We start from the raw sequence: 27,757 nt of genomic DNA, 5'->3' as shown, positions 1-27,757 counted from the left end.
GAATTGGCATGGAGGGCCATTGTTTTTGTTTATATTTATACTCCTTTATTTAGACTACTTACTTATTGCTTCTCTTTTTTTATATGTAAAGTGCAATTTTCAACCCTTCAACTATAATTTGTGTTTATCATAAGTGAGCCGTCGTCCTCTCCAGAAATATATGTAACCTGCCTGTCGCCACGTCTTTCGATGCGTGTCTGTCATCTCTTAACTGCTGTCACCGTGTCGTGAGAATTCTCATACTCTCTCCAAGATCACACATTTCTCACAGTAGAGAAACTTGTTCAATCTCATTTTCAGCCATGACAACAGATACTCACTTCTTAACTATATAGTTTTCATCACTTCATCAGCCTTTTTATGACTCATAAACTGTCTTTGGTGCGTACGATATTTGCTCTCCCTTCTCTCTGAAGTTAACCGCGATGCCACTCTGTCATGTGCTGAACGTGCCTTCCTTAGTTTCTCCTCTCGAATTTGTATTTCCTTCAATTCTCAAATCACTGTGATATTGTTTAATGTTTAAGTATGGACTTACTTTTGCATTAATTCGATTATGTCCTACTTACTCAACATCAGAAGAAAATGCTTCGTTCTGAAAGTCATCACCTTATCAGGATTAGTAATAATTGTGTTGAATTTGATTTTTTTATCCTACAACAAAGATTTACTCAATGGGAGTCCACCTGAAGAATATGCTCAGCTTTACTCAAACAACAGTGATGAACTGTCGCCCTCTGAACAAACCAGACTTTTTCCCAGATTGGTACGGCCAGCAGAGAATTCTTTTTTCTCGCATGTTACAAATTTCTCCAAAGAAGAAATTAGCAAGTATGAGGCATTGATCCTAGCGGATGAGTCAATCATCATTCCTGGTTTAGGAGAATATGGTGTACCTGTTGAACATCTAGATGGATTTTCCAAGAAAGATTTCGAGGATAATGTGGCCAAAGAGTCATTCAATTTAATTCTAAGTGATCGGATCTCTTACACCAGAAAAATACCGGATGCTAGAAATCCCTTGTGAGTATTATCAAATGTGTATGTACTCTTTTTCTTTTTGTTCTGACAAATTGTCTTTAGCTCAATCAAAGCTCACTTAAAGTGAGGGAAGAAAAGAATGGACAAGAGTCCAATGTACCTAAGTAGGTATTACTAAATTCTGAATTGTGAGGAACATCTCAAAAAATGCACAAAGTCAGGTTTGAATATTCAAAACTTAGGTATTCTTTTAATCCTAAAACAGCATTCAAAATATCTAACTCAATTGAGTACAGTATTCTGCTAGTATTGTACTGAATAATTATTATCAATAATGTGAACAAAAGTCTACTTCCATCGTTTCTGTAAATTGACTAGAGCTATGTTCATGAATTTCTCTTCTTGTTGACTGTAAGTCTGGGGACAGTCAACCAGGGTCAAATGTTCAGCAAATGAAAATCCACGAAAGTGACCGGTGATTTTGTTAGTCACTTTGGCGGACTTCCTGTAGGAATTGACCATCTCTGATTAACTGTACCCAAAGTCGTAATTTCTAGGAGATATCCACCAATAGGGCTGGGGTCAAATTTTCAAAAATGCTACTTCGTGAATCATTAGTTGATCAGAATGTTAAATATTTTTAGGTGTGAGTCCCAAACATACCAAGAAGACTCTCTTCCTGTTGCAAGCGTCATTATAATTTTCAATAATGAGAGATGGAGCCCCCTCATAAGAACCATAGAGACAACCTTGCAACGCTCTCCTCAAAAAAAGCTCAAGGAAATAATTTTAGTCGATGATTTCAGTGACACAGGTGAGTTTTCTGTAATATTCTCTTGTTATTTCTAGAGGTGAATTCGGGGAGGGTTACATGGACTGCGATCCATGGCAGCAAAGTTGAAGGGGGGGGGGTGTTTTTCTTTCTTTTCCATCTAATGTCACAAAGTGAAAGCACACAAAATGAAAAAATAAACGAAGAAAATAATAATATTAACTAAAAGTTATCCATTTTTAAATTTAGAGTCATCAAATTTTTGTTAGTCCTGGGTAGTAGAATCATGTACCCAGTTAGCAAGATCGAGCTCCATCGCCGCTTCTAGCGGTGGACGGTGCCAAAGCGGAATCGCTTATCCACATAGAGGAGCGGCAGTGTAGCTAGAGATATTCACCCGTTTGAATGTGGATACCCCTCGTCGGACTCGGAGTCCAGGCGCCGCTACTCGCGGCATCCGGAGCGGCTTTGTAGCACTGACGCAAGCGGCCCACGCGCGGCGTCACGCAGCGCCTTCCTAGCGGCAGTTCTGACTGATAATGAAATTTATTCCGGGTTTTTATTTCTTTTACAAAACGTCGGATCTTCAGGAAATAGATCTATATCTCAAGAGAATATAATTACATTTTGAGGCTAAAAAGCTCAAAAATAAAATGTCAAAAATACCTCTGAAAAAATTTCACAATCCATGAAATTTTTTCTTGTATATTTTTCACTTTATTCCTCAGTTTTTTAGCTTCAAAATTTCAGAAATCAGGCACTCTAGAGATGTAGATGTACTTCCTGTGGATCCGATTTTTTTAAAAGTAACCCCAAAAGAAAACTTAATTTCTTTAAAAGAAAACTTATAGTAAAGACCTATACTTATAATGTACTTATATCAAAGTGTTTTCGATAGGTACACAAAACACCAAGTCATAAAGTTATTAACCAAAGTTATTTTCCATATTACCTCGAAAATCTATTTTTCTAGGAGACAAATTGCCTCTTGGATGAATTCGATATGTCGCTAATAAAACCTTTTATATTGAAATACTAATTATATGTGATTGCAGGAACGTTAACAGAAATTCTCATAATTCTTTCCCCTATGGCTGACTAGATTTATTCTCAACAATGTAACAAAGGAGAACATTTAAAGTCAAGAAAAAAAGAAGAAAAGAAAAAAACCCAGATGTATACCAACAAAGATATTTTATTACCATTATATCATTCCAAATAGACTCATTTCTAAATTTAAGATGTACATTGATGATGTACAAGATGATCTTTTCTCTAGGGCAAACTAGAGATTTAAGAGAAAATTTTATTACCTAGTTCAGTTTTTTCATTATTAAAAAAGTTGATTTATGGAACACATTGCACAAGTAATAAGCATAATTTGTATGAAAATAAGAAATTCTGGAGACTAGCCATATCTTAAAAAATTGGTTTTGATAACTTATTATTCTTCTACAACCCTGTTGATAAGAGTCTCCTCTCGGAATCGGCACTATTAAGTAGATGTAAGAATTATTATCGATAAAATTAGAAAGCGGACGAAAGAACAGTATTAATGACTTTAGCTGTATTTGATGGAGCCTCAACATACGTCCAGAATAGGATGCTGCAAATACTTTCTATCAAATCTCATCGAAGCTGACAATGAATCTTCACCACTTTCTCAAGGAAAATATAACTTTTGCCACTTTATCATCAGATGTCGTTCCAAGGATATATCCTTCATTCCTCACAAAGACATTGAAAGACATTCAACTCCATATATTGTTGAAAATCCTGACATCGAAGGATGCATGTCATTGAAAATCCTAAAACATGTCGTTAGGAATTCTAGGATGATGAATGACATTAAACGGCGCATGTCATTGGTCATCCTACGATTATGGATGACACATGTCATTGGTCATCCTAGGATAATCAATGACACTGAAAGACACATGTAGCTGGTAGCACAAAGGGAGCATGTTTGCCATAGAGAACCCTGCAAAGATGAATGAAGTTTGATGTAGAAAATGTATACCAAGGTATTGATTGATGCGCCACATCTAGTCCGAATAACGCTTACTCCAGTAACTCTTCATTAGTCACCGGTGTAAAGTATCGTGAGATTTTGACTGCGAGACCCTCAGTTTTGGGGGGATGGAGGTACACAATGTCTTTAATTTAAGCTTAATAAGTTATAATGATAAATCATGACATTCAGATCCACTTAAATGATGCCGACAAATACAGCTAGATAACTAAAAAGTATGACAGAAAATATTCAAGGCTTTGAACTACATAAAATCAAAATTTTCAGGTAATATACAGCACAAATATGTAACTCAGACTTGAGAGGGCATCAAACTTGCTGAGTTGATGTTTCATGATGAGCATCAAAAGAAACTGCTTTCTACAGTTTATCAAAGTCCTTCTGTGTTGAAAGAGTATGTGTTAAGAAATTATATAAAAAAAGACTCACCAAATATAAAGTTCTTCTTTAAAACTTAAATTCAGAACAGTTTGGTTTTACCTACTGATTCAGATATTTAGGCATTTCCAACACTGAACTTAAGTACACTTTTCTTCTTCGTTTGAAAAAATTAATATCTGGACAAATCAAACTTTGAAAGTCACTGTTTATGATTATTTAAGTTGCCTACACTAAATCTTCCTTGATATCAATGTTGTTTGAAGCACTAAATGATGAATTTTGAGGTGATTTGATTTTGCTGCTAACTCTCTACCAATGATTGCTCAGATACAGGATGGGCAATCAGATCATAGAATATTAGCCGCTTGGAAATTCCAGAATACTTGGAAATAAATCTGAGTGCAGATGCTCGTCTGGAGTGAGGCCACTGAAAAACAGATGAAGAAAATGACATTACACATTAGCTTCACACCTAATAAACCCAACTTATGTTTAGTTCTTATACATTTACTCTGTTAAACGAATCAGCGATTGTTATCATTTAAATATTGAATACTTCAGAACTAACGCATAAAAGTTCTGTGAAAATCACCATTTCATTTCCGTTGACTTCTGAGAGACTCCGCAACCCCTTGAGGTATGTTATTGTGAACAAATACTCCACACCTCACAAGGACCACCCAGCGGATGAAACCAAAATCAATTACTCATTGAGTTCAGCTTATCTCATCCGAGATAGGTTACAATGGACAAGGACAATTCCAACCCTGAGCACAGATGAAAGTACCTAGCGGAGAAGAAGTGAGATGCAGTCTGAAACTCATTGATTAAGTATATACGTCGACAACTCATAAGCAAGCTCACTGCTCGAGTGCTTACACGAGTCTACAAGATATAAGCCAGTGGTACCTTGCATTAGCCAAGTAAGATTCGAATAGACTACAATCACGAGAATTTTGGCTTATTAAGCTGAATTGTGTTCTTGCCGCATTAGTAATTCAACGTCTGGAGGACAACTGAGGATCAGCTGTCCTGCACTTTCGCAAGGAAATATGTTGAATTCAAACAAACAGAGCATGGTACAAAGTGGTAGGGAGGTTACTAGCTCTGAAAAGGAAAACTAACTTTCGTCCCTCAGCGAAATACTAACTAACTAAGAGATAAATACTTCGGCTTTGTTTCTTGCACGAGCGGCAGAATTAAACACCGGTAAAGAAAATGAAAACGCAATAAAAACATGGGGAAAATACTTACTTTAACAAGTGGACTTTACAATCAATTCCATAAGCGCTCACGACTCAAATCACATCACAACACAACAGAACTACAACTTGCCTGTTGAAGGACGCGCGGCGCGCGCATCCAGACTCCTGCATTTCTCCGCAACTCCAAACGCACTACACACGCGGCTAGATGCGCTCGCCTGGACTCGTTCCCGACTCATTTTCGTTCAACCGCTAGAGACGGTGGATGAACACCGTGAGAAGCGCGCTTATCAACTCAGTCTCCAATCTGCCGCTAGAGACTGTGGACGGAGACTGTAAGGAGCGCGCTTAGCAATGCCATCTTCAATCTACTGCTACATTTTGTGGATAACGCGAGTATTGGAGCGAGCTCCTGTACGGGCTAATGGATCCAAATGACGGAGCTCAATCTTGCTAACTGGGTATTTGGTCCTGTTTTAGTCCATGTTTTTACTAATTCAAGATTCCATGGTCTTGACCAAGGATTTAAGTAGTCATGTAGTTCAAGGCCGGAATCTAGTTTCCTGCCTCTTAAGTCCCAAGTGCTGTAACTTGTTCCTAAAAATATTAGCCTCTTATAATGATAAAAATTCCTCTTATCTTTATGATCTTAATTTCTTCAGACCAAACTGTAACAATCAATCTTAATCACTTATACTGTATCTTTTATTTTCAGAGGAACTAAAAGGAAAACTTGACTATTACTTGTACACAAGACTACCATCAAAAGTAAAACTTTTGCGACTAAAAAAACGCTCAGGGTTGATAAGAGCTCGGCTTGCTGGAGCACAAGTTGCCACAGGAGATGTTCTGGTTTTCCTTGACTCGCATTGTGAAGTTGGCATTAAATGGTAATTTCATTTTCCCCTTCTTATTAGAATCTTTTTTCCTATTAGTCTGTAAAAGTGCAAACATTGTATAAGGCAAATTCAATTTTTTGTTCTCTTTTTTTTCCATATTTTAGGTTTTTGATTTAGGTATTACAAATCCTGCAACCTTGAGATATTATTTAACTGGGTTATGGCAGGGGGGTTGCAAGAGTATAGAATAGAGTAAAATGTAAATTAAATTGTTCTCTTTCATGGCCTAATTCAAAGGATGTTACTTTCTCGAGTACAGGTTTATTAGTACTAAAAATATATTTACAGATGAAGATCCCAACTCATGTATTTTTGTCAGAATTAAAGTGAATCAGTTTAATTATTTTAATGTGATACTGGTTCTCTGGCAATTTTCATTGATCACCTGAGCTCCAGAGAAGCTCAAAAAAATGTAAGAACTTTTTAAATGGCTAGCTAGCTTCTAAATATTTCGGAAATATATGTACATCAAAAAGGCCTACGTGCTTGGTGAAAAATTTGAAATGGATGAATCATAGATGTTTCTTTCCCTGTAGTCATCTCATGTTTCCAAGTCTCTTAGTGTGCAACATTGGGTGTTAAATGAGGAATTGTTTATCTCCGAATTTAGCAACTATAAGGACAAAAATAATTCACATTAAAGAAACACCTTTGAAAGTATCTAAATTTTGCTTTATCAAACTGACATTATTTTCATAAATTCTTGAATTTCTATGTAGGGTTTCTCAATCCGAGTACTTAGTTAAAAAGATTCTTTTATCTTTTGATTTCAGGCTTGAACCAATGTTGCAGAGGATCAAAGAACAAAGAAATGCAGTTTTAACACCGATCATAGACATTATTGATGATAAAAACTTAGCTTACATTTACAGTGGTGATAAGACACACTTCCAAATTGGTAGTTTTTTCTGGTCAGGCCATTTCACATGGATACCAGTGCCTCCAAGAGAAAACGAACGGAGGAAATCAGCCATAGCTCCAACCAGGTATGTGAATATTTTGCAGGAATTACTTAGGATTCCGCGGAAAATTCTAGATCTTTCCAATGAAAATCAATTTAGTGGATAAATTTCTTAGTTGAGACTCAGGAAAATTTGTGTGAAAGTAATATTTTGACTAGAACAGTTTGGAAGAATCAAGTTTCCACTGCCTGCAGCAAAGTCCTATTCCTGGCTCTGGCCAGATTCGCCAACAAAATTATACTAAGAACCTTCTGGTAAAAAATACCATTATCTCTTGAACTAATCATGGAAATCTCTTGGCTTGGGTTCAACTGTTGTGCGTCGTTTACACTTAAGATAACACAGGGCGGGGAAGGAACACCGCTCAATCAAAAAGCCTAGCATAAGCGTTGTAGTGCATGATTTGATGCACATACTTAGTCTGGTTTTTCTTGTGAAAGAGAGTTTCAAATTTTTCATAACCAATGCTAAATAAGAATGTAAATATATCAGTTTTGAGTTAATTCAGTAATTTTCACTGCGCAAATCAAGTTCTATGTGAAATTTTAAAGAGGAATTGTATGTCAGGATGCCCATATTTGTACCCTGTCTAGTGGTCCATTCATGGGTTTGGCATTGATCATTTTTTATGGGCTGACTTTAAAGTCAACTCATTAACTTTTCCCTACCATTTTGCTGTGAATTGTATCTTGTTTACAATTAAGTAAACCATCTTTACTTTTATCCATATCTTCCTCAGATCTCCAACCATGGCAGGTGGGCTTTTTGCAATAAATCGAGAGTATTTTTGGGAAATTGGGTCCTACGATTCTCAAATGGATGTCTGGGGAGGTGAGAATTTGGAAATGTCGTTCAGGGTAAGTTTTTTCATTCTCTTTAAGGGACTTTAAATTACTTTGCACCAGTATAACCGTTTCAAATTAATCAAAGTTCAAAGTTCTGTTTTAAATTAATTAATTCAAATTGATTAACCCTTTGACGGCCGCGTTAGGAATACGGCCGCCGATAGTGGCGCTCTCTGTCAAGGATAAGATAAAGATGTAGTTCATATCTTTGCTGTCAGAGTGCGCATATGCTGTATGCTTAATTTCATTGAAAAACAAGGGAGCTAGAGCGGGAAATACGAACGCAAGGCGCAGCACGAGAATACTCGGGCGTGGTCTGTGACGGTGGCTTGCCACAACCCGAGTATTCTCGGGCGTGGTACTCAAAGGGTTAATTTATCAAGTGATTATTCCTCGGCACTGTCCAGATATCTGAACTGTTATTCTTCAGTACCGTACCAATGCCTAAATCATTACTTGTTGGCACTTGAGAAATAAACGTTCATTTGTGAAAAACCTTTCTCTCATTCAGAAATTTTGATATCTGTGATAAATCCTCCATCAAAATGAGAAACAAACGCCATCCATGGTGCGTTTCTCTGGAGAGACTCAAACTAAGAAGGCAGACACTAACGGCTTGCTGTCAGATTTTGCTTATAAGTATACACATCCAAATCCGATACGGTGTTATCTTGCTACTATCACGGTGAAAGAGAAATTTTGCAGTCAAAGCAGCAGCACTTGATTCAAACAAACATGGCTAACTGAATTTATTTCATAAATCATCTGATCAATTTTTGTCGACAGATCTGGCAATGTGGAGGTCTGCTAGAAACAATACCCTGCTCTCGTGTTGGTCATATTTTCCGGAATTTCCACCCCTATTCTTTTCCTGGCTCCAAAGACACTCATGGTATAAATACAGCTCGACTTGTAGAAGTGTGGATGGATGACTACAAGCGCTTCTTTTATTTACACCGGCCAGAGTTGAAGGTAATTAAATAAATTTTCAGTAAATGATACATATCTCAGTTTTGAGATTATGACTTTTTAAATTTGCACCATCTATTTTTAAACTACTTAATTAAAATAACAAATTGGAAAAAAAAAAAAAAAAAAAAAATTAAGCGTTTATGAGAACGAGACTGCCTCCTGACATTGTGGAGAACAAGAAGAAAGCGAGGAAGAATATGACTAAGACCAGATTTGAGAATGATAAAAAAGAGTATAATTGATCGAATAAATCAGTACAAAAAAGACTAAATCAATTAAGAAACGAAAAATACGAAAAATTTCTGTCCAGCCTGGGGGCTAGAGAGGCCAATGACTATGGAAAGCTACCAAATATTTTAAGCGATCTGCTCAACTCAGCTTACTAATCTGCAACAACGAAGGGAATTGGGCAAAAAATGCGAAAGATAAGGCATTCGCAATTGTCTCTCACCCGGAAAAAGTGTTCAAACCAAACAAAGTCATGACTTCCTTGTCCAATGACAAGGAAGATGATCTATCAGAGGAAGAGAGCAAGAAGATTAATCTTGAGAACATTCGCTTCCTGCCCGATAAAAAAAATTAACAAGATAAGTTTTAATGAAGTTCTCAAATGTAAAACTAAACTTCGAAAAGCGCCTAGTTTTGGCTTGATCTCTGGGATAAATGTTAAACAGCTAACTGCAGTAGTAATCAGGAAACTGGTCACTTTATACAATGCGGTCACCAAACTCAGTATTTTCCTCTCCAGGAGAAAAAAGCCAAAATTATAATAATATTAAAAACTGGTAAACCTTCTGCAAACCCTGATTCATATAGACCTATCTTCCTTTAACCAGTTTTAGGAAAAATCTTTGAAAAAATTTACATTGAAAGACTGCTAAGAATCATCAACAAAAAAGGCCCAATCATAAATGTACAATTTGGTCTCCATGCCTAACACAGTACTATAGAGCAACTTCACTGCGTAACATCTTTCATTGAAAAAGCACTGGAGAGAATACATTTCTGTAACGGGATATTCTAGGATTTTGCCCAGGCTTTCGATAAAGTCAACCACCAACGGTAGGTAGAAAAACTTGCGACTTGATTTTTTACTTCATGAAATCAGTAACATTGATAGCTATAGGTAACTGTCTTTTCAGAGACATGCCTGTCAATTTTTTTTGGAAATTTGATGTAAACCCTTCTTATCAGTGACATTTTGTGTGAAAGTGTTTTTTTTTTTTTTTTTGGTAATTTTGTTGTTTTCACATTTCTGCAGGACATAGACATTGGTGACTTGACAGAAAGGAAAAATCTAAGGCATAATCTCAAGTGCAAGTCTTTCAAATGGTATCTTGAGAAAATTTTGCCCGAGAAATTCATTCCAGACGAAAAAGTTCAAGCCTATGGTCGTGTAAGTCCCTTCAGCTTTATATATTCATTCTTGTAAATTTACAATCGATAAACAACTGAAGTTAGGAGTAGAGCCCTCCTTCCATATAATGCTAGTTCATAGAGTTGATGTAGAGACCCAGATAAAAGCAGTTTTCTAGGGTAATGGACTCTTAGGAATCGGAATCTGACGGTTCTGAAGCCCCTCGAAGTTGCAGATGGGGTAGTAGACGAGCCCTAGCTTGTCAAACTTATAAATTTAGGGCCTCCATCCTGTCTGTCCCATCAGCGAGGCCTGCAGGGGTTTTGGCTTCCTTGAGGTCCATCATTCATAGAACATCGTTTTCTTGGGCCTCAACGTCAGTTTGGTGACTTAGCATTTTATCAAGGGGGGCTCAGTCCCCCAACTTAAGGAGTCAATATTTCGCACAGGGATGGGCAAATTTTATACTTTCAAGGTTAAATTAGGTTCAAATTTGCTGCACGAAGTTAAGACCCCCTTTACAGCTCTCGATGGGAACAAGGAGGCTTTTAAATGATGAAACTTGGCTTTCTTGGGATCTATTCCCCGGTTTTCCCCACAGACCTTCACTTTATATGACCTAAAATAATGGAGAAACAGTCTTGGTATGAATGGTCTGGGACACTCTTTTCAGTGCAAATGAACGAGTCTCTCTTTTGACTGCATTTGTTTGATTTCAACAGATTTTAGTCTCATTTTAGTAAAATTGATAGCCTAGAAGTATTTTTTTGTCAATTTTTAGTTGAAAGTATTATCTTCCCCTCTAGGGTATGGCAGACTATTCCTAAAGGTCATACAGAAAATCTGATGAGTGGTCATTCACATTGCGATTTTGGATAGTTGTGAGTCCTGTCTTAGACTGAAAAGATTTACTATTTACTGTAACTGTTTTATGCCAGAAATTTATGGAATTACTCTCTTCAAATCCTCAATGATGCATTTCAATTTTTTTCTCTCTCTTTACTCTTTAGCACTGTCTTAATTTTAACCTTGTGTTGGTTTATTTCTTTTCCTGCAGATGAGAGCTGTAGAAAGCAACCTGTGTTTAGACAATCTTCAGAATAATATGGATAATCCTTACACTCTTGGAGTTTACTCTTGCCACTCAAAACTTTATCCCAGCCAGGTACAAAAAATTTTATCATTAAATTTATTGAAGCACTGCGAGGCAAATTCTAAAAGTAAAAAATAAATCTCCATAATCATATGAAATATTTTTGAGATGATGATTCAAGAAAAGAGAGAGGGAAAGAACTGTCCTCTTGAGCAGACCAGAAAAGGGAAAGAACGAGACTCAATCTGCCAAACAGAAACTCAAGGAGAGTCCTGCTAATGGAATTTTACTCTTTTGCCAGTCAGTGCCTTTTCAAACGTTTTACACCCAGTTAACAATGATATCATTTAAGTTTATAAAATTTTATCTATGAAATTTGATAAAGGATGGCATCCTAATGTTGCATAATTTAAATGACTATTAGCTGAAATTTACATTTTGTCCTCCTTGAGAAAAAAGACTGACCCACACAGTCAAAGTTATCAGTAGAGCGGTTTTTGTGGAGAGGGGTTAAAGAGTCAAATTTTGAGATCTCTACGGAATATTTTCTCCAGTCTGTGATAGAGTAAGTTGCAAGTTTCCCATATACATGAGCAAGTCAAAAGTAACAAGCTGCCCTAAGAACCTATGTTTTTTTATACAATTATCGTTGGGCGATGCACCACTTACCGCAATCCAGTATAGATTTTTCCAGTGACAGTCGTCTTAGGTTGGTGGGTCCCTATGTATGCTGCTGAGCAGCTGTGTTAGTAATCAGGTGAAAATTTTGAAAAGAAATTTTTCCTCATACCTAAGTGTAAAAAAAAAAAAAAAAAAAAAAAAAAAAAAAAAAAAAAATTGTTTAGCATTAGTGATGATTGATTAGAAGTTTGTAATTTTTAAAAATATTCTTAGTGTCTTTCTACTTTTGCATTAGCTCTGATTCTAACTCTAATATTTACTGTTTTACATGTGTTTTTTCTACAGTATTTCTCGTTATCTGATTTGGGTGAACTAAGGCAAGAGGTTCAATGTGCAGAGGTAGGCACTCAAACAGACAAAAAGAAACGTTACATAATAACAATGTTTGAGTGTCATGGTGGAGCCAATCAAAAATGGATCATAACCCAGGTGATTTCTCCCTTGTCCTCTCCTCCATTTTCTACTCGTTATTTTTTTTGTCATGTTGATATTTTTTTCAAGTAGTTATGAGATCAAATTTTAAAATTTGTATTGGAAATGTGTAGCAAGAAAGATGCACAGGTGGTATGTACAGAAGGTTAGTACACTAGGCTGGACCTTTTTTTCCAGCAGAAAATCTAACAGATTTTTTGCAAATGCAGTGTTTATGAAAAACATGAAGAATACTTAAGTCTTCTCCGTGAGTAAAACCTGAGTGATGACTCATATTATATTTTCATGAGAGATAATGGGAGGAAGTTTTTTTTTATTTATTTGTTTTATTCATTAATAATTTAGGATTAATCTATAAATGTCCTCTGTGACATTTTTAACTTTTTTTGTTTTGTTTTTTTCAGTCTGGTGGATTAAAGCATCAGGAATCAAATCTCTGTCTGACAGTAATCTCAGAAGAACCAATTAGTGTTGTTGCAGCCAAATGTGATTCATCAAATGCTCAAATTTGGACTTTTGATTACTATACAGGCAATGCAAAGCCTTTTGATGTGGGCGATGCTGAAATTTTATAAGCGAAAGATCTGTCAGAAGCACACTCATCAAAAACGACTAAATCCTATAGAATTTTTGCACTTTTTTTCTTCGTAAGTAGACAATAAATATATGACCGCTTGCTGTAATATGTCAAAGCTGTTGGGAAAGCGATTGAGAGATAGATAATATTAAGGAAGAAGTAGCCAAACAAAAAAATTGGAAAGCTTGAAAACAAAATAAGTCAAGAATAAGTAGTCAGCAACTTGAGTAGGAGTACCTGAGCATGAGAACGATTAATTGGACGTATTTCTATCAAATGGAACTAAGTGCCATAGGGGAGGAAGGGAGAGGGGGGCTTGGATTGGCGGGTGTTGCTGAACATTCCGATGCTCATTCCGTCCTAAACTCGCCATGCTTTTCCATGGTGCTTAGTTCCGTTTGATGGAACGTGCTATCCGAGATTCTAAAATCCTCAAATAGAACTCAATTTGGCGCTTAGTTCCGTCTAACAGAAATACATCCAATTATTCTAATACCTATCTAGAAAAGCTGTACAAAACTATTACTATAGTAATAAATATTCAATGCTCAAAATAATGTTGGTATTTATCCTGAAATTCTTCTGTTGTAATGAACGTTTTCTAGGACCAAATTACATAGTAGTGCAGTAAACTCTGTCACAACTTCTTTAGTTAATTTGTATTTTATCAAGATCTGCATAAGAGGATATGTCTATTTGTCATGGATTTGATATTCAATTGAAATGTTATAAAAATGAGGATATTATTTGTGCTCATGAGTACTGAAGGTCAAAAAAAATAGTGTAAGCCCTTGTCTCCACAGGAAGTTGTCATAAGATTTATCCCAAGTTCGAATCGTAGAAATGAAACTCGTAGGACGGGATTCTCGAGCTCTTGCATCAAGTTTGCACGGGAAGATAAATCAGTAAAAATCGAATATTCAACCAGGATTAAGATAATAATTGAAAACTATGACCAACTAGACAAATTATTTTTATCGTACAAACTCGAATAATCGAGTGAACAACAAAATATCGCTCAGTTTGCTTTCACCTCTTCTTCCTCTCTCAGTAGGTCTTAAGGGCACAAGGACCATACTTGGTACTGGGAAAAATATTGGTGACCTCAATATTTTTCGTAAGTGGGATTTTTCCCTGGGACAAATTCCATGAAATGGCCCGTGGAGACTAGGCTTAAGAATGAGTTTGTACAAGCGGAATAATTGTTCTTGCGAAAAATAGGTTTTCATAACCCAGCATACACCATAGTGCACTGCTCTGGTGACCACAGAAAAGTGGTCCGCGCACATGCTCTTGATTGAATACTCACCTATCGCCGGCATAGAGACTCCTATGTTTGCCTCGTTCTTATCTTTTCCTTTTCTTCTCCTCTCGTTATGCGTTTTTTTTAAAGTTAGAAGTGTCTTTTTTTGCTAACTAAACGCAACAGACGGAAATTGAAGAGAGAGTATAAGGATAGGTGAATGAGGAAAAATGAACATTCATTCTCCTCCAAAATGAAAGGATCTGAGCCCGGCAAATCTGCACGCCCTGGCCAGGAATCGAACTCGGGACCTCTTGGTCGAGAGTCTCTTACGCAAACTATTAGACCAACCAAGTTCGATATCGTAGAATTTTACAGCCACAAAGGAGCAGCAGCTAGCTATCAGCAGGGCCAGGAGCGTTGGTGTCATCCTATCCTCTCTTCTGCGTGATGAAATTAGCCTGATGATGACACTTTCCCATAATCGGTAAAGAGACTGACTAATTTTATCAGATAAGATGTGCAGTCCTGGTTTCCGGATAATTGCAAGTCGACGCATCCTGCAATGAGAAGAAGATAAGGAAAACACGAGCACGGAAGATACGTGCGGTACCATTGAGGGGAAAGGCTTTCTTTAAGAAGAGTCCATGCCCGTACCATCTCCTGTGGTCGTTTGAGTGATGTATGGCGGGTTATGGAAAACTATTTTTTGCAGAAACAACGATCCTGCTTGTACAAAGAAAACCTAATTTTTTAAACCATCCCTAATGCAAAAATATATCAGATTATGGCTCCTTTTAAAATTACTTTGTCAGCATAGGAGTTTATAGTAACCAAACTAAGCCATAATGCTTTGATAGTTTATTTTTTTAGAGAAAGAAATTGATAGTAGAGGTTCAAATATTGGGCCTATCATGTATACTTCTCAAATTCCAATAGCTAAAACATGTACCCAGTGTAGATGGTCTCCTATTTTATTTCTTCGGAGAGGTCCTGAAACTATTCATCTAAAAGTGGGCCACATTTTCAATTGCTGAGTCCACTCTCTTAAGAATCAGTTTCTGCACAAGTATACATAAGTAATTTAGAGTCAAAGCATAGTTTGTATATTTTCACCAATTTGATGTCTGGGAAAGCCAGATTTTGAGCCCAATTGTCACAATCAATTTGCAACTTTCGGAACTTAGTATCTCATTTGTAACGTTTTTTAGGTATTGATACTGAATTGTTTACGTACATAGAACTTCTACTTCGTGTGTTAAGAACAAATAATTTGATTTTTCCAAAAATATTGGTTTTATGCTGCAGATCCTCTGTTTTTTTCCCACTAGATTCCCTAATGGAATTTTTGCAATTGATTTTTGTTACAATCGAGCTGCTGTCTCAGAGATTTTCATGCATGTATGTGATTATGACTTCTTCTGTGATTTCATTTTTTCTTTTTCTTAGAGTTTGCAGAGTTTAAAAAGCCTTGTTAATGTGACATTGTGTCACGTAATTTAAGCATTTCCAATTTGGAAGCTTTTCAGTTTCTCATGGAACAGTTCCTAGTGCTTCCTAAATGCATTCTCCATCCATGGAGCATTTTAGGTAAATTTTCTTCTATTGTTTTTAATGTTCTTTATGTGATTATGAAACTACCTACTTAATATTGAATTAATATATGTGTACTTACGTATGTTGTAGTCAGAAATTGTCAAGCTCCTAAAGGGTCCAAAAATTATTGTCATCAAATTAAAAACCTACAAGGGTCTTCGAAAAGCAATGCCTCTAAATTCATATTTCATGTGAAAAAAGACGTTCTTGTAAGGAACTGTCCTTGTTTTTCTTAAGAAAAACTTTAAGGCAGTCTAAGTGCTCTCATGCATCCAAAAGAGAGAAATAACGGGGAAATCCAAAACCATTGTCATCTTGAGAAAAAATAAGATTGGATGCAATCAGCTCTCTGAAAAGTATGTTTTATTCCGAAATGTTTCTGAAGGAACTTGATTTTATACTATTCATGTGTAGAATATTTTAGAATATTATGAATGTGGAAAGATTGCATTCATTAGTCATCTGCATTTAATCTTATTGATCAAACTTTTTTTATTCAATTAGGATCTTACTGTATGAAACAAATGTAGATGTACATAAACTGTGGGGTCAATGATGGCAGTGGTGCCATACGTTCTTTCTCAGTTTAGAGTTAACAGATTTTTAAATTCTCTATTTTGCGCCTTGAAAATGAAAGAGATTTATACTTAATTTTTCTATTGTTTTATTAATTCTGTGTAATTTTTGGAGCTTGTTGCGCACCCACTTTTTTCAATGTTGGTGCTATTCATTCTTTGGTGCACATTTTATGTGGCGTTTTTTTTTCTACTTGAATTAAATCTATTATTTGTAATTGTTCTCTCTGGTCTACCCCATTTTTTTTTAATTTGCTCAATGTTAGATTCCCATTCAGAGCCTTCTTAAAAATTTTTTTTGCCTTCAAAATTTGATGATGTTTCAACTTTTGTTACTTCCAGATGTACGGAATCTATTACTTAATTTATTGAAAAAATAAAAGAATTTGTTGTTAATTTTTCATCATTTTCGTGTTTCTTTGGTTTCAATATTTACCTAAAATTAACATCACGCAACAGCATGGATCTATCTGCACAAGGAGTTTTGAAAAAAAACTTATCTGTGACACCTCATTTGAATCAGTGAGTTCGAAAACACACCAACTCAGGTTTTTTTTCGATTTTCACTTTTTTACAGTTTAGTAACACTTACGGATAGAAGCATCTGCACGCAGAAGGAAATTTCGAAATTGCAATCGGAAGTGCTCGAAACAGCGACAGGAAAAGGGAAGAATCAAAGTATTTCATTGGAAATACCAATTTTTGGCCATTTCAAGGGAAACGGGTGGCTATCCGATTTTGGGGTTTTCTTTTTTCGGTTCAGTATACCCTGTACCAGCATGTTATATAAATATTCAAGCGTTATTCAGGTCAAAAAATATAATTTTTTCAGGGCAGACTATGAAAAATCAGTATCTGAAAGTCGGTGAGAACGAAAACACACGATCTTGGAAATTTTTAAACGCTTAATTCTCTGTCATCAAACATGGTGTAGCGATTTCAACTTGTACAACTTGTACTTGCTTTACAAAGTCTCTAAGTACTTGTCCTTTGGCACCAAAAAGGTTTTTCTTAAACTAACTTCTTCGCCCGCTGCGCAGTTTTAGGTGTTTCCTGAACAATTTTTTTTTCCCGAGTAGGTGTGTTTTCGAACTCACTGATTCATTTATGAGTGTTGTCACATGATAGTGGCCATTTTGGGTTTTAGGTAAGTTTATTGGATTGTTGCGACTCATCTGCATCAAATTATACATTTTTTTGTTTTTCTTTTTCGTATCCGGGCTTGAGTTAAAACAGGGTGTCTAGTTTTTTTTCATTTTGGGAAATCCTGATATTTCCCGATTTTTGACTGATAAATCCTGATTTCATAATTTTTCCAAATCTTGATCAAATCCTGATTTTTTGCGGAGAAAAATTAAAGTTCCTGCATAAGTGTATGCGAGAGCATAAAAAAATCAGATCGGACGGCCTACTTTTCTCAAATCCTGATTTTACGACCGATTTTTCCTCAAATTCTGCTGAAATCGGGATTAAATCCTGATAGAATCGGGAAAATCCGGATGCTAGACACCCTGTAGAAGTGGGAAAATTCTTAGCACAGATTGTGAGATAAGGCATGAATTCTAGACTAAGGCCATATTCTAATGATGATTTTGATGTTGAAGCTATGTATTTTTCATGGGAATTAATAGCTTCAAAAATCACTTGCAAGAAGCTCATCTTTTTAATACCTAATTTTTATTAGTTTTCATCGGATAGCAGCAGGAAAAAGACAAAAGACTGAGGAACTGATAATTCAACAATTTTATGCACAATCATTACAGAGGTACAACATTTACAGTAACTAATGTACATAACACAGAAAGTTAACTAAAAAATCAAGCAAAGGTGGACAAGCTCATTAAGCTATTGCTTTAAGTTTCCTGGTCAGGCCATAAGTGCAAATATTTATGAGCTTTGACTGACAAGCACAAAAACTGAGCCGTTTGCTCAACATTTCAAGGAAGAAAATCATGAAAATAATACTGAAAAAGCTGTGTGTTTAGGGGAGAGCAGGTAGCTTGCGTTTCAAGATGTGACGCCTGGATAGCTTTGTAAAAGAAAGAAGAACATTTTTCCAAAAAATAAAAAGTCTGTTTGTTAGCCATTGGAAAAGTAGGTGTCAATAAATGTGGAAGTTGTCGAATATGAGAACGCCCTGCCTTTGTTTTTGTTGGTTTTTTGCCTTTTTTTCTCATGCCCCTTGTTTCTAATCTTTCACTGTTGTAGAATAATCAGAGAAAAAAGAAAAGGTAAAAACAATATTTCTAACAGATTTTGGTATCAATCAAGGAATTACATTAAACTTGTTGAAAAGCTTTAAGTATATGATCTAGTCTGCCACGTTTTATTTGAGTCCAAAATTGTCTGAGACTACGATTAAATTTCTGGTATTCTTCTTTGTCAAACTTCATAAGACAGAAAAAAACAATCGATATTGTCCTCATTTCTGAGGACGGAGGTCAAATTTCTATGTTCAGATAAGGGGTACAGCCTCAGGTGTTTTATTGCTTGACAGACACTTTTTGCAAAAGGTTGACGCTCAACAGCTTCAGTATTAAATCTTCAAAATTTTTTTAAAGGACCACTGGACAAGGTGCGAATCAAAGCAAGATTATATTATTTTTCTCAGTAAAGTGAGCAATACAAATTACTGGAAGTACCTCCTAACCGAGATAGGTATTAATTACCCTTTTTTGCCGCATAAATTCAAACTTTCCGCTCATTAAAAAAAACCAGCATAACTCTCAAAAAGTTCTAATCTCAAAAAGTTAAATCGCACACTGATCGTTAAATTGTGACAGTCTTTCCGTATGGCAATATGACAACCTCAAAATCGGCGCTTTGGCTCAGCTGTTGCAAGTTGTTTACAACATTGGAAAGCAACACAGTTCGAATAATAAGCTTACAAGAAACACTGTTGTATGCAATTTGATTCATGTAGACTTGGATTCCTCTTAAAAGCGGGTGATGCAAATCTTTCATTATCGGTTCTAAAAGATCCATTCATATCTTATTCAGGAGTCAATACCAGACATTTTTGCTGCGCTACTCAAGTTCTGTGTGGAATTTTGAAGAGGAAACATATCAAAATACTTAAATTTGTACCTTGTCTGGTGGTCAACTCTTCCAGAGCTCTATGAGCAAACTATCCATTTTGTAAGAAACTGAGCTCATTTTGGTGTTAAGCTGTCCAACTGTGATTACCAGAATAATAATTTAAACTTAATACTTACGTTTTCCTCCAAAAAGGAGTTAACAATTTTGTGTATTCAATGCTCCAGTCATGCTTCTTTTCTTCTTTCATCCTTGTCATCTAATGGGACAACCGTAATAAGATCATTTTTTGTTGTTCGATGATTTCCTCGCGTGTAAGAGAATCAAAAAGCTGCAACTGAAACAGAACAACTGATTATAGATGACTAAACTTAATCAAGAGAATCTCCACTGATATCTGATCATTTAAAATCCTTGCTATATATGTCAATACCTTCTCCTAACTTTTCCCTTACTTCCCCCAAAATTACGTTTTTGGGGGGTTTTCAGAGATCCTAGCTTTCCCCATACCTTTTCTTTAACTTACATTTCTGACTCTGCAAAGGATTGCAAGGAATCTTTTTCTCTGATACCCTAATAGATAGTTTTTTACCTGCAGTTCTCTTCACTTTTGGACAGCAAATAACTTGACTTTTGCATGGTAATTAACCATTGTCTGACATGAACCAAGTTAATTGCTCCATGCAGAACATGTTAAAAACTTTCAAAATAAATGTTTGCAGTTCACATAACAAATGGTAAATTAAAAATTTCTGATCGCAAAAAAACCATAATCAACATAGGTCAAATCAACCATTGAAACGAACTTTTTTGTTCGGCAAATAACGAGAGCTTTGATTTCATACACGTGTCTTTCTTCTTCTGATACAAGGTATATTTGAGTTTTTCAAAAAAAATTTGGCATACCTACACGAAAATTCTTCCATCATAAAATCGAAATGGGTCAGTTGCACTGGTCACGGAATCGTGTTTTGATGCTCGATTCTTGTAGGTTAGCTAGGAATAATGAAACCTGTCCAAACAGCAACTTTTTACGTCCAATATTAACCAAGGTATCGCACTTTGAAAAAGTCGGATTATGACAACATCCACTGCGGTAGCAACACCCTTGGTTTTTTCCACCTTGCTTTCATCAGTCAAAGAGACACACATTTGCACTGATCCCTCGACGTGAAACTCGGATCAAAGCAGGGCGGAAGAAACCAAACCATCATTCCCCTGCGTTGAATGACGTCATAAATCAAATTTTTCAAAGCGCGATATCTCGGTTAATATTGAACAAGGAAAGTTGCTGTTTGGACGGATCTTACTCTTTTTAGCTATTCTAGAAGAATCAAGCATCAAAACACAATTCCGTGACCAGCGCAACAGACCCTTTGCTTTAATGTTTGATTTCACACGAGTAGACTACAGTTCTTCTGTAAGCGGGAAAAGCGAATTAATGAAGACAAAAATCGTTGTCTAACTTATGAGTTGAATTTGGAAAGTTTTAATATATCCATTGTATTCTACATGAAACATTCCAAGACCACAGATTGTGGTTTTTAATTTCAAATCCTATCTGATGGTCTGCTAGTTCCTGTTACAGGCAAATTCAAAGAAAAAAATAGCAAATAGCCTTGTATTAATGATATCATACTTTACATGTAGCGAAGGTATACTAAACTGGAGGCACAGATAAACTGCAAAATTTTACATTATCACTAAAATAGCTAAATGGATATGTTTATTCGTAATTTGAAGATCTTTATCTCTGAACTGAAAAATGCACTAAAAATAGCTACTTTCGTTCATAGTAATAAAAAAAAAATTAACAATTTTGAGGTAAGAAAGTCACCTGATGTCGAGTGAAAGACACCATAGATTCAAGGTGGCGAGGATCCTCACAAATCTTGTTGAAAAACCTCCGCCATAAAGCAGATGCTAGAATTTTATCATCCAGTAAAGCCTCGTCATACCCTAGGAAAGCTGCATTCATCTGACCAGAGAGCTCCTGTATACTTGTGTTCAGTTGTTTAGTGTTTGGCTGTATGATAGAAAAAAAAGAAGAGACAAACAATTACTTCCTGCTACTGCCAAGATAATAGATAAATGGACTTTCCTCTGGTGGCCTCTGCTAGAATGACGGGAAAATGATGGAATGATGTACGTCGATAGTCAAATCGATGTCTCCTCTCGTTTTCCACTGATGTTTGTTAAAATGAAACGCATTTTAATGTGGGATTGTTGCTTGTTAGCTACAGATGACATGAATGAGATTTGATTCTTTGATTCTGAAGATTTTGTCTCGACTTCCCTATTGTTTTCATGCACAAGGAGTAGAAAGACGGGAGTCGTAGAAACCCATGCTTGCTTTTGATTGATGCCGGATGACATCATTCGGTTTGAGGTGAGACTGGGGCATTCTAAATTTGCAGAAAAGTTGCGGTTTTTGATCTGCATATTTCTTGGCTTCTGAGTTATTTTTTTGCATTTTTAATGAGCGCGTCGAAATTCACGAGTCATTGACTTTTGGAACTGTATTTGCAAGTCAAAATTCGTTCATGGTCTAGTGACCCAGTTAAGCCCATTCCTGTTAATACCGTTACAACAAAAACCTGTGTATTTTTGGATGAGCCATGAGATAAGAACACCTTAAACCGCGTGGTATAGGAAGCTGTGTCCAAGCTTGAAAACAAGGTGGGCAATTTTACAAACCTACAATAATAAAAAAGAGGGCTTAGTTGGTTTTAGACAGCAGGTGGTCTCAAAAGTCATTTCTACAAGAAATGTTGAGATTTGAACTTTCGCAGTTGTAGCTTTTAGCTTGTTGAATAAGTTTTTCGAAATAACTTCTACATCCAAATAAATAGTACTTCTTTTTACAACACAGTCAACCCTGTGGAACCCGACGTAAATGGATAGGTAGCAGGCTACTAATGGGCAACTCCTGCATTTCTTCTTGTACCCATGGGCCTATTTTGAAAATCTACCAAGTTTTTCGTACTTTTGATAGAGATCTTTGAGCAAACTCTCCATGAAAATGCTCTTCAGACTTACATGGATAGTTTTGGCACGAGCGCGAACATCCTCCCACATTGCTGCAAAAACTGAGTCTCTTAGAGCTTTCCCTTCCTTACCTTCCGCCATCAATCTTGCACTCAGTATCCACAAGTGGAGTTCAATTACTACAAACCACGACTGAAATGTATCCGGCATATTAAAGGCTGCAACAAAGAATAATTCAAAATTACTTTCCAGCTATTTTAAAGGGCTATCTTATCGTCTAAGACAGAAGTATCGAAAAGTGATGCCAAAAATAGTTTAAAAACCCACCTCCTTGCAAAAGTACAATAATTGCTTAAAATTGATGCCTCAAACTGATGAGAGGGGTAAATCATATTTTTTGGGTTTTCAGAAAAATTAGTTAAAAGTTTTGGGAGTCCATTTTTTTTTTTTTATATTGAGCAACAAACTGTTACAAGATCTTTATTTTGAAATCACGAATACCTCATACCCTATAAAAATGTCACTAATGAAATTGTGAAAAAATTTGGCTGTTGATTACTTCAAGAGGAAGTGATTATCAACACCTGATTTCAACCTTTCTTACACTCTTAGTTAACCAATCATAAGTATGCAGATCACTCACCATCAAAAAAATCTTTATACTGTATATTTTCTGAGAGTTGTTGATAGATAATTGCGGCTCGGGCTTGTTTGAGCTGCAATAACAAAAAAAATAAAAAAGTGTAGTTTTCTCTGTAGTTTTTATGCTGTGAAAATAGAAAAGAAAAGAAATACATGGGGTGGAGTGGGCTGTATCAATTGGAAGAGAACCAAATGACATCAGCTGATGAAAAATTTCATTGGATAGTTTAATTTTTTACAGAAGAGCAGTTGTAACAATTGCACTGACAATTTCAGGAAATTAGCATCACGCTACATAAGAAATTACCTGTAAAAATAGAAGGAGTGAGTACAACCATTGCACTGTGGAAAAATAAGTTGTCAAAAGACTCTGGACAATAGCAGATGTCAGTTGCTTCCCTACCTTAAAAAATCTTCCTGCTCAGAGACTTGGTAGTGGTGGCTTTTCGGAGAAATAACATTGCCTTTGAAGTATGATTTTCAAAGGATGAAAAGAGAGAATTCTTGCTAAGGACAGAATAGGTTAATTTTTTAAGTTTACCAGGGCGATTAATAGCAGCAAGAAAGTCTTTCAGTATGGAATGCATAATGGAAGCAATTTTGGAAAGTAGAGACTGCACTTACTTCATGGGAATTTGCACAGATTTTTTTGAACGATATTAACCGACAAGCAACAAGTTGAAGGTTGCACATTCCGAGAATTTAAACACATATTTTCAAGAAAGCCAAGTTGGTGTCCAAAAATATTTTTCCTGCCGTAGACACACTTGTGGGTTTAACGGTGGAAAGTGTACTTGTAGCAGGAGGAATGTTTGTGGACTAAGCTCATCTTAGTTTGCTTGACAATGCTCAGAGCTCAAAATACGCAACCTTTGATTTCGTTTTTCATCCGTTGTTATGATTCGAAAAAATAAAGAAAAATCTCTTTGGACAAAGAGCACTCTTCACTCCATACAAATCTTTTTCAACGGAATGATTCAAACAGCTTTAACTCCATGGTGGAATTGAGGTTTTACATTAATGGATTTATTCCATGCCATTTGCTAATATACCCTCACGTACCTATTGAAACTAGTGACTTAGTTTTAAGGTATCTAGTCCCATATATAGTGTCACTTAAAGAAATTCTCTAGGGCAAAATGAGATTTGGGGCTTTGCAAAACATAAATAATGCTGAAAAGCATATTTTTTTTTATTCCCTTATAGAATCTAATGCACCTATTTTACAGCTCTGCACTTCCCTACAAAAATTACTCAACTTTCTGTTTGACCTCCTAACTTAGATTGGCGTTTTGTGATGAATTTTGAATGAAAATTGCTACCTAATAATGATTTACATTGTACATTTTTTAATAATCGGTGCTAGGCGTTGATTTCAGCATTACCTTACAGTTTTAGACATCCCCCCCCCCGTTAGGGGAATCTTTTTTAAAGCTGCCGTAATGATGGCTCAGGCCCATGATCTTCAATTGAACTTGCGCATTTTATGTACAGTTCCTTAAATTAAACAGAAGAAAAGGCAAGTAAGAAAAATGATTGCTCATCTTACATGAGTCTTTGTTATGAAGCTCAATTTGTTAAGGACAATATCCTTCACTTTTTTCTTAAATGCAGAATCTTCTTCTCGAGCAGGCTGAACTACTTCCTGGTCTCTTTTTGGCTGATAGGCACTCGACTGAGATTCATGGCTGGTGGGAGTGTTTGTTGCCAGAAGTCTGGAACTGAGCATAGCTGTGGAGTTTGTCCTACCGATAACCTAGAAAAGAAAATTTTGTAGAATGTACGGAAAAGTAATTAGATAAAATATTCCTCACTTTAAAAACTGGCATACATTTTTCATAAATAAAAAAAAATAACAAGGAAGATGACTCAGTTGTGATTGATTTCGATATTTGTCCATTCAGAAAAAGAGGGGCTCAATGCTAAAGCTTTAAAAGTCACGATTTAACATCAAGATGAAAATAATCTTCTGGTTGTGCTCATTCTTCAGTGCAATTGCTGGAAAGTTGACCTAAATATCAGGGAGGCATGGCAACTAGCCAGAGGATACAAGGTGACTAAAACATCAGAATAGGGATCCGCATCCACAGATTTCTGCATTTAGAAAAAAGAAACCAGCGCAATTTGAGTGTTTTTAATTTGTGCAAGTATTCTGTTTCTTTTAAAAATACATAGTGTATGTACTCCATTCCAATTTACACAATTGTTTCCTTCAAAATTAACAATTTTTTGGTGGGAAGCCGAAACTATTTGCTATCTGGAAGATTTTTAAGATAACTATGAAGAAGCAACATTTTTACGACACTGTAAGTGATTGCGCTGATTTCTTTTAGCTAGATGTGATCAACATTAGAGTTTGAAAATCATATGATACCTTCAGGAAAAAAGGAACTCAGTTAATTTATAATTTAGTACTCCATTTAATGGCTTAACCAATGGAATTTAGGAATAAGTCAAACCAATCTGAGCTGTTTTTAAATGGATTTATGACGTACTCTCCTCGGCATAAATGTAGGTACAACCCATTCGGATGTGTTCAAAAGATGGCTGGTTTAATGTGCACTCTTGATAGGTTACTTACTTTCTTTCGTAGAAGCGACAGATTTGAGCAGGCAGAGTAACCCCTCATAGGTGTGGCTAAAGGTCTTGAGAGAATAAGATCTGCTGTCTGTTGCACAAGTGATGACTGCCTCCACATCAGGGTCAGCATCGCCGAAGAACAGCAGCAATTCTTCATAAAGATAAAAGAAAAACAATCATTAAATCTCTTGTCAACTTTACAGAAACTAGATTTACAAAAATAACCGTGCAGGTAGGTCTAGAATAAATGTCATTCTAACTACCAACGATCTGAATGACATTAGAATAATGGATTCGGATTCTACCTTTTAGATTTCAGAACAGGTATTATTCCTTAAGAGTTGAGAGAGAAATCATTCTTGCGTTCAATGCTTCACCTTGCTCAGATGCATCCAAGAGCCATATCATCGTTATTTGGAAGTGTTTCAGAGGTTTACCGAGAACCAATATGACAGCCCTTGGGGTAGGACCAAAGAGAGGTTTTATAGATTCCCTGATAGGAGACTACATAAAACATACTTAAAAAGAAACTGCTTACCCTTGTAAATAAAGCAGTGAGTGACATGACTAGGCTTGCTTCAAAATTCTAGAGAAGTGAGTAAAAAGGTGTTTCACAATAGTTGCAAGCTATCTTGACTGAGGGCCAAAAATTTGACTGACTGACTGATTAACATAGAAAACACATTTGGACATTACTGTCATGTATTGGGAAAGAACAGCAGGAAAACGTCAGTTGGTTTCGTTGAAAATATTTCAAATTAAAGTTGTAAGTACATAAATGTAGTCACACATGGGTCACACTAGACTTCGTCAATGTTTGATAACAATAATGAAAAATGAGAGGTTAGGTTTGGCGAAATGAATCTTCTGGTACTGAACCGGATGTGTGACTATTCTGGTGCTGAACCGGAAACACCGATGCTCCAGCTCCAGATTCAGCAGCCCATTCCAGACCGGAAACCAAAGTTTTGGGCGGGAAAGTTTTGCAGGAGGAATGATGTGATCTGCAATTGATTCTGCAAAAAGGAAACAAACCAAGAGCTTTTCAATTTAAGATTATGAACATTTCTTTACCTTGCGAATCTCAACTGATCGACTAAACAAGTCTTGTCTTTACTCTCAGTAAGTAGAAATTCAAGACGAAAATATTACCTCAGTAAATTTAACTTTTTTTGCACGATTTCAGTAATTTTATTGCGAAGAAGGTAAGTTGCTCGATCCTACCATCATTGGAATGCTCTCGGTGCCTTTTGGCGAAATGCAACTATTATTGTTAGCAACAGGATCCGGATTCTTTTTAACAATCTCTTCTGCCATCATCAAATAATATCTGTTGGTGGCACTATGGCAGTACATCTCACATGGAAAAAATATGTTGAAAATATGCTCTCTGTGATGAAATAAGTGGGAACTGAGTAAGTAAATTAACTCATTGAGACCGAATAATGGAACTGTAACTCGATGTCACAGACTGACTAGAGGTGAGGATTGAACTTTAAATCCTTCTTTACATTTTCCTAAAATGACTTCAAAACGCAACACCAATTCAAACATTTATCCTCCTTCATTAGATTGCCATGAGACGCTTCTTTTGTGTACTGATCTCTTCCTGTGGTCAATGTGTCTGAGGCCATCAAGTCGTCTATTTTACTGATTTTTCTATTGGACTATTTTTACTAAGTTAGTAAAAAGTGACGATAAGCTTGAGACATGGCATTCTTGGTAGTAAAGGTTACTGAGTAATGTGATGGATTCAGCGACTGAAAAGGGAAATGTCTCTGAAACTCCAATGAATTTTCAATGATGCTGTTTTTAATGAGTGTTTAATTTTAGAACTGGATGTGTTTGCATCCAGGTTATAAGAGACTGAATTTTAGTCAGAGGTGATTTTTTTATGAAGGTACGTAC

General features: G+C 36.1%; 2 protein-coding genes across 2 annotated transcripts; one reads left to right on the top strand and one right to left on the bottom strand.

The window, feature by feature from the left end:
• Positions 1 to 6: 6 nt before the first annotated feature.
• On the top strand, positions 7 to 17,009 carry Pgant1 (Polypeptide N-Acetylgalactosaminyltransferase 1). The gene is made up of 10 exons (XM_019049450.2): positions 7 to 1,023; positions 1,626 to 1,795; positions 6,087 to 6,261; positions 7,044 to 7,256; positions 7,972 to 8,089; positions 8,864 to 9,049; positions 10,311 to 10,445; positions 11,464 to 11,571; positions 12,466 to 12,609; positions 13,017 to 17,009. The coding sequence occupies exons 1-10, from the start codon at positions 557 to 559 to the stop codon at positions 13,185 to 13,187; spliced, it is 1,887 nt and encodes a 628-aa protein (XP_018904995.2). The 5' UTR covers positions 7 to 556; the 3' UTR covers positions 13,188 to 17,009.
• A 1,322-nt stretch (positions 17,010 to 18,331) lies between these two features.
• Positions 18,332 to 26,691, bottom strand: Uqcc1 (Ubiquinol-cytochrome c reductase complex assembly factor 1). The gene is made up of 7 exons (XM_019049451.2): positions 26,388 to 26,691; positions 25,851 to 26,000; positions 24,819 to 25,025; positions 23,271 to 23,343; positions 22,679 to 22,845; positions 21,477 to 21,665; positions 18,332 to 19,976 (listed from the first exon to the last, which is right to left on the bottom strand). Exons 1-7 carry the CDS (start codon positions 26,412 to 26,414, stop codon positions 19,899 to 19,901), a joined length of 891 nt encoding a protein of 296 aa, XP_018904996.2. The 5' UTR covers positions 26,415 to 26,691; the 3' UTR covers positions 18,332 to 19,898.
• Positions 26,692 to 27,757: the final 1,066 nt, after the last annotated feature.

The sequence above is a fragment of the Bemisia tabaci genome, chromosome 3, assembly GCF_918797505.1.
Source record: "Bemisia tabaci chromosome 3, PGI_BMITA_v3".
Lineage (NCBI taxonomy): Eukaryota > Metazoa > Arthropoda > Insecta > Hemiptera > Aleyrodidae > Bemisia > Bemisia tabaci.
This window is presented reverse-complemented; position numbering and strand designations above follow the sequence as displayed.

What these genes read in the sequence shown, in the direction of transcription:
- Uqcc1 (XM_019049451.2), bottom strand. Translation starts at nt 26,414, where the DNA reads ATGTCACTCACTGCTTTATTTACAAGG. An exon ending in TCACTGCTTTATTTACAAGG is followed by an intron (nt 26,001 to 26,387) that starts GTAAGCAGTTTC and finishes ATCTTTATGAAG; the next exon opens with AATTGCTGCTGTTCTTCGGC. An exon ending in TGTCTTTCACTCGACATCAG is followed by an intron (nt 19,977 to 21,476) that starts GTGACTTTCTTA and finishes GTTCTGTTTCAG; the next exon opens with TTGCAGCTTTTTGATTCTCT.
- Pgant1 (XM_019049450.2), top strand. Translation starts at nt 557, where the DNA reads ATGTCCTACTTACTCAACATCAGAAGAAAATGCTTCGTTCTGAAAGTC. An exon ending in CCGGATGCTAGAAATCCCTT is followed by an intron (nt 1,024 to 1,625) that starts GTGAGTATTATC and finishes AAATATTTTTAG; the next exon opens with GTGTGAGTCCCAAACATACC. An exon ending in AAAAATGGATCATAACCCAG is followed by an intron (nt 12,610 to 13,016) that starts GTGATTTCTCCC and finishes TGTTTTTTTCAG; the next exon opens with TCTGGTGGATTAAAGCATCA.